A 12,030-nucleotide genomic window follows, 5' to 3' on the forward strand; every position below is an offset into this window, starting at 1 on the left:
ACACTCACTGTAGGTTTTAATTGGTAATGCTGATTCTGTTCGTTTAACCTTTTTGAAGACCAGTAAAAAGAAAATACTACCTAAACCACCAACATCTTGCATAAACCCACCATGGTAAACTTTCTATATTTTATAGTTTATAACAGGGGTGCCCAATGCGTCAAACGCGATCGACTGGTAGATCGCGTTGCATTTAAAACGTTAGTCTATCATATATCCTCCCTATTGCATTTGCCACTTGATTGATATACAGGGCGGCCAGTCTGAGATCTCTTTTCTTCTAACACACTAGTCATCACGATCAAACGCGCGAGCAACTGCAAAACTCCAGCTGTGATCTAGTTAGCCTTCTAATTTATATAGAAGGGATTTTAAAAAAATGTTTGGGGAGGGTATGGGCTGGATGTGGAATTGGAAGAGGGTTTTATTCTCACAATGTCACAGCCAAAGTGTGTTTGTCTGATCTGTCAATCTATCATTGCTATTCCAAAGAAGGAAAATGGGGAAAGGCACTTTCGAACTGTTTATTAAAACTACGAAACTGACTTCCTTCCGAAAAGCAATCTGAGAAAGACAAAAAAGAGGGAACTAAAATCGCAGTTAATCAGAGAGCGATCATTTTTCAGCGCCTTGATTTGGGGAACATCCAAAACCTCGCGTCAGAGCTGGAGACATAATGGAAAGTGTGTGGGCAACTTGACAGCATATGCTACACAGAACAGATTGAAAATTGTATGTCAGACTTTGGCAGACGGTTTCAAGACTTTGCTTTACTTGAGCCAATCGCTACATTGAAGTGCTATCCATTTAGGGAAGATGTTGAGGGTGATTCACTCACATCAGAAATTGCACACTGTTTCACCTAAAACTCGTCTACAGTGGAGGATGAGATTTTGACACTACATGATGACATTCAGCTGAAGTATGGGGATCATGGACAGTTTTGGAACTTACTCACAGAGGAAAAGTACCCAAACATGAGGAAATGTGCTACCTCCTTGACTGCATTATTCAATTTATTTACTTATTTATGTGAGTCAGCCTTTTCCCACATAAAGATTATTAAATCCAAATACTGTAGTGACCATAAATGTATTGAATTGTTATTGTACCATAAGGATTATTCAGTTATGCAAGGTACGAGAACATATACAGGTGCCGGTCATAAAATTAGAATATCATGACAGAGTTGATTTATTTCAGTAATTCCATTCAAAAAGTGAAACTTGTATATTAGATTCATTCATTACACACAGACTGATGTATTTCAAATGTTTATTTCTTTTAATTTTGATGATTATAACTGACAACTAATGAAAGTCCCAAATTCAGTATCTCGGAAAATTAGAATATCAATTAAGACCAATCCAAAAAAAGGATTTTTAGGAATGTTGGCCAACTGAAAGGTATGAACATGAAAAGTATGAGCATGTACAGCACTCAATATTTAGTTGGGGCTCCTTTGGCCTGGATTACTGCAGCAATGCGGCGTGGCATGGAGTCGATCAGTCTGTGGCACTGCTCAGGTGTTATGAGAGCCCATGTTGCTCTGATAGTGGCCTTCAGCTCTTCTGAATTGTTGGGTCTGGCATATTGCATCTTCCTCTTCACAATACCCCACAGATTTTCTATGGGGTTAAGGTCAGGCGAGTTTGCTGGCCAATCAAGAACAGGGATACCATGGTCCTTAAACCAGGTACTGGTAGTTTTGGCACTTTGTGCAGGTGCCAGGTCCTGTTGGAAAATGAAATCTGCATCTCCATAAAGTTCGTCAGCAGCAGGAAGCATGAAGTGCTCTAAAACTTCCTGGTAGACGGCTGCATTGACCTTGGACCTCAGAAAACACAATGGACCAACACCAGCAGATGACATGGCACCCCAAACCATCACTGACTGTGGAAACTTTACACTGGACCTCAAGCAAAGTGGATTCTGTGCCTCTCCTCTCTTCCTCCAGACTCTGGGACCTTGATTTCCAAAGGAAATGCAAAATTTACTTTCATCAGAGAACATAACTTTGGACCACTCAGCAGCAGTCCAGTCCTTTTTGTCTTTAGCCCAGGCGAGACGCTTCTGACGCTGTCTCTTGTTCAAGAGTGGCTTGACACAAGGAATGCGACAGCTGAAACCCATGTCTTGCATACGTCTGTGCATGGTGGTTCTTGAAGCACTGACTCCAGCTGCAGTCCACTCTTTGTGAATCTCCCCCACAGTTTTGAATGGGTTTTGTTTCACAATCCTCCAGGGTGCGGTTATCCCTATTGCTTGTACACTTTTTCTACCACATCTTGTCCTTCCTTCCCTTCCTCTCTATTAATGTGCTTGGACACAGACTCTGTGAACAGCCAGCCTCTTTAGCAATGACCTTTTGTGTCTTGCCCTCCTTGTGCAAGGTGTCAATGGTCGTCTTTTGGACAACTGTCAAGTCAGCAGTCTTCCCCATGATTGTGTAGCCTACAGAACTAGACTGAGAGACCATTTAAAGGCTTTTGCAGGTGTTTTGAGTTAATTAGCTGATTAGAGTGTGGCACCAGGTGTCTTCAATATTGAACCTTTTCACAATATTCTAATTTTCCGAGATACTGAATTTAGGACTTTCATTAGTTGTCAGTTATAATCATCAAAATTAAAAGAAATAAACATTTGAAATACATCAGTCTGTGTGTAATGAATGAATCTAATATACAAGTTTCACTTTTTGTATGGAATTACTGAAATAAATCAACTTTGTCATGATATTCTAATTTTATGACCGGCACCTGCATTTTATGTATAAAGTATACTCAGTATATATATGCATGTATATATCTTTTTTAATGTAGGTAGATCATTTCGACCCGGTCACTTTAAAAGTAGCTCGCAAGCCGAAAAAGTGTGGGCACCCCTGGTTTATAAGTAGTGTGTGATCCAAAGACTGTAGTTTAAATCTTATACCTGGCTTACTGTGTCATTTTACGTGAGCAAAATCATAGATCTGAGGGCTAAAGCATGAAAATGTCAGCTTTAAGTTCAACCTGAAGCCTCTGGATTCTGACTTTACCAAATGGTACATTACAAACAAATCCAGAACTAAAAGATATTTTAATTAATACACTCTGGACCACCAGGGAAAGATGACACTCTCAGGGAGATCATACAGAGGAACAGTTCATTACAGAAAGCAAAATTAACTTTTACATTGTTCAGACAAAAACAAGCAAAATCTTACTCGCACAGTGCATTTGCAAAGCATACTGACATGACCTGGGCAATGAGGTATACCACTGTGTGACTAGGATGATCTTTTAGCTGAACTCTGCTTTTTTAGCTTATATCTTTGAAATGCATCTGCAAATTGCACAGATTCTGAAGCAAGCAGTTTTCTCTAGAAAAGAAGGAGATCTCATCTGCTGTTTCCCAATCAATATTTAGGTCACAGTGAAAAAGAGTTTTGTACGTATTTTTTGGAAAAATAAAAAATGAACAGTGATCATCTTTGGATATCTACTGTTTTGTTGTAGAGTTGCTGTTTTTTAATTTCACATTAAATATATCTTTTACTTCCATGTAAATGGAAGTTTGGTGATGGGGTCAAATATTTGCTATCAAGTTAAGTTCATATTCCTACTCTATGATGCTCAAAACGTTAACAAAAGTTTATTTTAGCATGGTGTCTGTATGTGTGTGTGTTTGTGCAAAATCAAAATCAACTTTCTCATTTTAAAACTACAATTTTCTTAGGAAAATGATAGATTTTTTGTGTTGTATGGGGATGAGTACATCACAGCAAAGATAAAACACAGTTTCAGTGACATCTGCCCAGAACACAGAGGCCTATGTACAACAATTGACCTATCTTCTTCCCTCACCTTGTTTCGTATTTATCTTGTTACAGGTCCCAGGCCTATTGTTTTTGGTCCAATTTCATCCAGTACTTCTTCAAAAACTATCTGACCTATGTCCAACGACAAGTGCCAAAGAATGTGTTCAATTTATTCGAGATGTTTGAATTCTGCTCCACATGGGACCAGATCTACTGACTACAAACTTTTTGCACAAGTAGTTTTTGAGATACAAAATTTATTTAAATGGGCTCGTATGCACACATGGAGGCAACGCATGCAGGCACACACTCAAAAGAAATTCATAAGTAAAGATAATTAACAGCTTGTTTGGAAATGAACACACCCAAACACACACACTACAACATGGACAGAGGAATTAAACCATCCCTACGCCATATCTGTCTGTGCAGCTTGTTTTCTTCGTCTGACCTAAAGTTTTAGTATAAAATTAAATATTGTTTAAGTTGTTCACTTCATTCAATTTTCTGTTCATTTTACTCTACATTTATTTGTGTGCATGGTACGTTAATGTACTTGATTGTATATTATTGTAAAGTACAATCATTTGCATTGCATTGCAAAATCTTTTGTTGAGCAATTTGCTACAGTGGACCATCCCATACTGATTTTTATGTTATTTAACATGTGCCTGTAATTCAAGTATATTGTGCAAATAAATATATAAATAAACAGAAGAATTACATCACATGACCATTGTTTAATTTCTGTTTTCTTTTCCTTTAGACAAAAATGCCTATGATATTAGTGATCAGGGATGTTTTCTGCTTAACAGGCCCAGGGTGGGTGGCAGGTAAAGTTGTTACTTTATAGACAAATTGTAACAGGCCTACACGTCCTACACAGTAATCAGACTCTCAACACAGTATCAGGAGGGCTGGGAGCCTGAGGTAACTAATTAAGGTTTTGATTTCATTAATAAAAGCATTTCCTTTATTATTTTCTTCACTGCCTGCAAAATAGAAGTCCGTTTGCCAAACCTGTTAATTCAGACCTGGACAACTGCCAATGAATTCAGGTGCGTGATGTGCTCTTTCAAAAATTATGTAACCAGCTAGTAGTAAATCAAGCAGTTTTGTCAGTAAATTACCTCTAATCAATGACATAAAGAAGAAGATTAAAAAAATATGTCTTGGATATTTTTGGAATAGGTCAAGTATGCATCCATTATTCAGAAAGACTGTGTAAAAACCCTTATTTAGGGAGTAGAAAAGGATCCCTAAAGCTCCTGCAGGCGATCACATTGCAGAGCTTTTAAGGAAGCAAATGTTTCTGTCTATGTTGGCAGTGGCTGTGATGGAAATTGAGCAGCAAAAGGTGTAGGCCCATTAGAACATACAGCCATCCATTTTCCAATCTGCTGGTTATGGAAGTTCAGTGCCTAATCTGGCAGTATCGGGCACTGTAGCCAGCTTTGAACAGGATGACAGTCTACTGCATGGTGTACACATACATATCTTGCCAATTTAGAGGTGCCAGTCAGTCAGTCATTGTCCAACCCGCTATATCCTAACACAAGGTCACGGGGGTCTGCTGGAGCCAATCAAAGCCAGCACAGGGTGCAAGGCAGGAACAAATCCCGGGCAGGGCACCAGCCTACCGCAGGACACACACACATCAAGCACACACTAGGGACAATTTAGGATCGCCAATGCACCTAACCTGCATGTCTTTGGACTGTGGGAGGAAACCTGAAACACCCGGAGGAAACCCACGCAGACATGGGGAGAACATGCAAACTCCACGCAGGGATGACCCAGGAAGCAAACCCAGGTTTCCTTACTGCGAGGCAGCAGCACTACAACTGCGCCACCTTGCCGCCCTTAGAGGTGCCAATTAAATTAAATCACACTTCTTTGAGAAGGGGGGAACTGGGCCAAATGAAGAACCATCCACATGGACAAAAGAAGAATGTTCAAACTCCACTCAAGTACCATAAAGACCAGGTTATACAGCTGGGACTCTGGGAATGTGCCCACATTAAAATATTAATTTCACAACAGGCAATGTGCTAATCTGATTCTGCCAATGCTGTATTTACATTTGTAATACAGGTGCCAATTCCTCATCAGAATGTTTTTAATTCAGTTTAATTAACATAGTTTTTATGATGAAGAGGTAAAGTAGACACAGCAACACCATCACCATTTTTAAATTTGTCTCCAAAGCAAGGTTTGCTTCATGAGATTCAAATTTCCATACGCACCTTCCTGTCCTCTAGGTATTCAATATCAGCTGTGTTGTAGCCATCTCTCTGACTGTGCTCAATTACTTTAAACCGCCTCTTTCCGATGGTGTCAACCACAGAGCGCCCATCAGCAAAAAACTCCACATTCCGTATTTCCAAGATACAGCCATAATCTGCAAATCTAAGAGAAAGAAAAACCAAAATGACTGAGCGAGTAGTGTGAAATTTTAAAGAGAGAATGCAAAGCATCATGCAGGGCAGACACATACAGTATATCCTTAAACTTGTGCATGGCAAAAATATTTATATACAGTACACTTATTGATCAAGTCAATCTGAACATATGGTAGTACAGCCTCTGCAGACTGGATTCAAATTCTGACTTAATCTTCAAGTTATTCAATAGGGCACAATGGTTAACACGGTTGCCTCACCCTTCCATAGTCCCATACTGTATACAAATCCTGACAATGGGAACTGCTTTTGTGGAGTTCACATATATTCCACATAGCTGTGTGTGTTTTCATCCAGATACTCACATTCCAAATGTAAAGGTCAAATTCACTGATGACTTTAAACTAGCAATGAATGAGTAAGTGTGGATGCAAATATGCCCTGGAATGGGCTTGTGTCCTGTATGAGGATGGCTCATATCTTCTACCCAATGAAGTGATGGACATGATAGGTGAATTATGTATTCCTAGCTATGTTTATTTTTGTATATAGTTCAGCCAAACCAACATTAAAATTTGTGACATGCTGCATATTTTCCACACGGCGAGAGACCATAAATGCATGATCATGCACAATATTGTGTTTTCTCTATAGGAAAACTCTCTACATGAAAATCACCCCCAAACATCAATTGTTACTGAATCGTTTTTTCTCATTCTTGACTCTTGCAGATGAGGTTCAGGATACGCACAACTCAATAACTCATTGTTTCCTTGTTTTCGATGCATCTTTAGGGTTGCAATTGCCAAGCTTGTCATCATAATTTGTAAAGTAGGCTTCGTTGCACATATAAGTACAACAAATGGCTGATAGCTTAACAAAATGTCTTCAACGTGACAGGAAATGAGGCTGGTGGTTTTTTTGTTTTTCACTAGAAATCTTGATTTAAATACTACAGACAGACGCAAGCAAAATTAATGAATGAAAACACTTCCAGTAAGGAAGTAAATGCCTTTCTTTTATCAATGGCAATGGTGTCAATGGAAGTAAAATGTTTTTTATTTTGCAATTTTATTTCCAAAGCAAAACAAATTCAATTTAGTCCAAATCATTTCACTCGACACCAGCCCCATTCTTGCATGGCTGGATCTAGCTGCTACAATGCTGAACTTCATTAAACAGGTTTGAAGACAGATACCCAGGGTATCAATTTTCCACATGTATGATTAAAATTCTGTGCTTAGACTTGAAAGGGCTCCCTGTGGTGCTGATTTTCTAAGTAACCAAAAATGAAGTCCTGCGCACTGAAATATGTTAATTATAAATTTGTATTTTTTTTTATGCTTTATGTTTCAAAAAAGTCAATGCTGAAAAACACAAAACCAAGTGTTATGCTGTCACTGATTTTCTAACTCTACACGTCAGTATGAATTTGGAGATTCATTTTCACCTCGTCAACATGTACCATCATCAGTCTCTTTCATGTGCCACACTCAAGAGGTGGATTTTCGAATTCCAACAGGCCGGGATGCCTCTCAAAGATGAACCAAGCTCTGGCTGGCATTCAACATCAGCAACAGAATAAAGTATTGCCAATATGGAGTGAATTGTGATAGAAAATCAAGGGACGATAAGTGTGTGAGACAGCAGACATTTTAGGGATTAATTGAAGGTCAGCTGAATCCATTCTTCATGAAATATTAAACATGAGCAAGGTCTCTGCATTGGGTACCCAGGATTTTGACTCCTTGAAATTGAGCTTCACTGCTTTCAGTGTTCCAATGAAAATCTAAAGCTGATAAACCAAGACTAGAGATCAAACCTGGAGAAATCACAATGAGCCAGAGTCCAAATAGCAATCAAAGCAATGGCAGTACAGCAATTCTCAAACACCAATGAAATTCATGGTTTAAGCCAGTGCCGACAAGATCATGTGCACAACTTATTATAATGTTGAAGGTGTTGACCATATTGATTACATGCTTTAAAACGTCCCCATAACTTGGCGATATTAAGCTATTTGTTTAGCAGTTTGTATCAGTTAATCAGGGAAAAGCAACAAGGAAAGCAGCCGACCGTCCTCCTTTTGCTTCACAATAATGCCCCCCACTCACAAAGCACAGGCTGCTAGGGTGCGCAGTGGAATTATGGATTTGCGTAGATACCACACTCACCCTGTTCTACAGGCCTGGACCAGTGTGACTAAAACGTGTTCCCCAATCTGAAGGACAGTTATCCTACTTATTAAAATGACAAGTCAGTTACAGTAAAGTGGTTTATAAAAGAAAAGGAAAACAAGTGATATTTATTAATACCCACAGAATTATGTTGAAAAATATAACATGTTTAATTTCAATGGTATTTGTAAGACTCTGACGTTTTATAAATCCCTGTATCTCTCACAATCAGAGCACCAATTTTTTTTTTCTGAGTCACATAGTGAGCAGGATGCAGAAACTGAACTGGTTGCCCAAAGTTTTAGCCACTAGACCATACTCTATTAAAGATTTTAAAATCAATGGCGCCATACGTATATATCACTTCGTTCGGTTGTACTGTTGGAACTTACAATTTCTCCTAGTCTGCCAAATGCAATTTTAGCTTCTGCTTTATATGACTTCTTCATTGCAAACTTGTTTTTGCATTCACTAGTGCTGAGGTGTGGCTTGATGTTATATTACAAGTTAAGTCAACTCAGCACCTTGGGGAGATTTCACACTTGCGTTTGAGCCAGTCGTTTCCAGTCTTGAGCAGCATTCACATGCTGGTGCAAATTTAGGTTAACTCAGTGCCTCTGGTATCTCTCACACTTGTGAAAAAAGAATCCCTGGCCTGGCCCTGAAGAAACTAAATTGCAAGCATAAAAAAGGAGATGTGTGAGAGAAGTACATTTCAGTGTTCTGAGCAATAATTCAGAGGATGATACTGTGGGTCAGGATTTGTGAACAACTCTTAACAAGTCCCAAATGGTAAAAACACTGAGCTAGTATGTGAGTGGTGAACGACTAGGGATTTGTGAGAAGATACTGCCAGGAGCTGTTTTAGTTCAGGGAGAGACAATCCCACCCAAGAGTTCCACTTCTTGTATACCCATAAACAGATGCTTCCCTTAATCCGATTAGCACTGGTCTACTGTGGCAAACATCTGCAAAAACAGCACTGAAATGCCTACCCTTCTCTTAGTTTGTGCAGTTTTCCAGAAGGATCCAGCAAACAAAACGTCACTAAGAAATATGGGCAATCGCCAGTCTTTCTTGGTAAATGAGACCTTTGGGAGCTCTATGCTTCCTTCATTGAATTAATTAAGGACAAACTTAACAAATGGAAAAACACATCTCTTACCCCTTGACTGGGTCGCTGAGGCACATCCCAAACTGTTTTGTGCCGGTCTCCATACACCTCCGAATCATCAGTCGGTAACAGGGTTCAAAAATGTGCAGTGGGCAGGGTACCGTGGGGAAGGCCATAGTGCAAACAAAAATAGGCACGTTCTTGTTCAGACTGAGAAGAGAAATGAAGCAAACAAAGAGAAAAGGTATTAGGTCAAAGCAGGGAAGAATAAGGAGGCTGCTACCACACTCTCCACTTTGTCAGTTCTCATAACCAAGCACCCCGGTTGCTGTCAATGGTGAAAGCATGGTTGGATATTTGCAAACTTCTTTACACTCAACAAAGGGGGACCTGTTGGACAATTACTGTTTCGACTAAACAATACTTGTCTTACGTCTAAACCCTGTACAAATGTCCTCTCAGATGGTCACTTAAATGATCTGCATACTTTAATCATCCAGGTGTTTGCAAAGTGTTAGGATTTGTCTGATTACTTGAATGTTTAAAAAACCATAAGAGATTGTTTTAGAAGGAAATCTGAATATGGGCACTTACATTCCAGATGGTAACTCAAAAACCTTCTTTTGGCACTCCTGATTTTTGCTCCTGAACATCAGCTCAAGCATATCCAGGTCAGCATTATCATACTTGCTTTTAGTAATGTCCCCACAATACATTTTGTAATAAATGTATCATGGAGACATTTCTTTTTTCTGAAAGATCTCTGAACGTTTCAGAGTGATTTAACTCAGGGTCCAACATTAGGGATCCTAACTTTTCCTAAATTTAGCCTTTTATATATTTTGTACAAAGTATATTGAGTATTTATTCCCAACAAAGATTTAACAACTGGACACTAGGAAAAGGGTGGCACAGTAGTAGCACTGCTGCCTCGCAGTAAGGAGACCTGAGTTTGCTTCCTGGGCCCTCCCTTTAGGAAGTTTGCATGTTCTCCCCGTGTCTGTGTGGGTTTCCTCCGGGTGCTCCGATTTCCTCCCACAGTCCAAAGACATGCAGGTTAGGTGCATTGGCGATCCTAAATTGTCCCTAGTGTGTGCTTGGTGTGTGTGTGTGCCCTGCGGTAGGCTGGCGCCCCGCCTGGGGATTTGTTCCTGCCTTGCACCCTGTGCTAGCTGGGATTGGCTCCAACAGACCCCCGTGACCCTGTGTTAGGATATAGCGGGATGGATAATGACTGACACTAGGAAGAGGTGAATGCTCGTACACCTATATCATCACTGGTTTCGTGTCTATAAGTCAATACATATTTAAAGCTTGATATACAGTAATCTTCTGTTTATAATGGAGAAGTATAAACTGTGATACACCTCACTAAAGGAATAAAGTATGAAAAGTCCAGAATCATAAAGTATTTTACATAGCAATAATCCAATGAGACTTTAATTTACGTAATGCCTGATACTTCAAGCACTAGCTAAAGTTATTTATAAACCAGAACATGGATTACGCAATCAACTACATTTCATGGTGAACAATATAATGATGCATTTTACTAAAAAAGAAAAAGAAAAAAAATAATGGAAAAGTTCATTTCATTGTCAGAACAATTATATAATGCTGCAGACAGAAATAATATTTATGTTATATAGCACATTCCAGTGAATTACAAAATTATAAAGTATCTGTCTTGTCTTAAATATATATAGTACATATACAGTTGGGATTATCTCTCTTAAAATCAGTTCACCAAATCTTAGTTTATATGTCCAATGTAAATGTTAAATTCACATAAAACACTACCAGAAGACTACTTACTAAGCAATTAATCATTTTTTTATTTTATACAGTGCCTTTCATATATGAGATCTATCACAATATTTTATACTAGTGGCTTGGCCAGGGTTGTTTCCTGTTTCGTGTCTGGTGCTACCAGGTCACATTGTGGCTAAAAGACCCTGAATGGGATTAAATGGGTTAGATAATGAATAGAAGCTTAGTTAAATGGACACTTTTTAAAAAGCAGAGAGTCAACCAGCATTTAATACATTTATGTGTATGGCTAACACTGGCATAAACCTAATACAAATTATATTTATGAACATAAAGCCTGATGGACAGCAGGTTAGCACCGTCTGTAGCGATACTGCATCATTAATCCAACGTGGCTGTGAAACTGAGCAGGACCTGTGATCTGACCAGGGATGACTCCTGCCTTGCTTCCCAGTGCTCTTCTGAAAGCCATATATTGTATTAGGCAGGTCTGAGAATATTAAGTTACTTAATCTATGGATGCCCTAAATTGATAAGCAGGTTGGAAAAGCATGGATGTTTATAAGCACTACAGTGCAGTTAATTAACATCCATCCATCCATCCATTCATCCATCCATTTTCTAACCCGCTGAATCCGAATACAGGGTCACGGGGGTCTGCTGGAGCCAATCCCAGCCAACACAGGACACAAGGCAGGAACCAATCCTGGGCAGGGTGCCAACCCACTGCAGGACACACACCCACACACCAAGCACACACTAGGG

General features: G+C 39.2%; 1 protein-coding gene across 2 annotated transcripts in view; it reads right to left on the reverse strand.

Moving 5' to 3' along the window:
* The window catches only part of LOC120537372 (LON peptidase N-terminal domain and RING finger protein 3-like), a 48,342-nt gene that overhangs the window by 4,261 nt on the left and 32,051 nt on the right, over window positions 1-12,030 (reverse strand). For both annotated transcript variants that reach the window (XM_039766272.1, XM_039766274.1), the window contains exons 9-10: window positions 9,547-9,705; window positions 6,049-6,211 (exon numbers count right to left, since the gene is read on the reverse strand). In XM_039766272.1, coding sequence (XP_039622206.1) covers window positions 6,049-6,211; window positions 9,547-9,705 — 322 coding nt within the window. The remainder of the gene's footprint in view (window positions 1-6,048; window positions 6,212-9,546; window positions 9,706-12,030) is intronic.

This window comes from Polypterus senegalus, chromosome 10 (assembly GCF_016835505.1).
Source record: "Polypterus senegalus isolate Bchr_013 chromosome 10, ASM1683550v1, whole genome shotgun sequence".
Lineage (NCBI taxonomy): Eukaryota > Metazoa > Chordata > Cladistia > Polypteriformes > Polypteridae > Polypterus > Polypterus senegalus.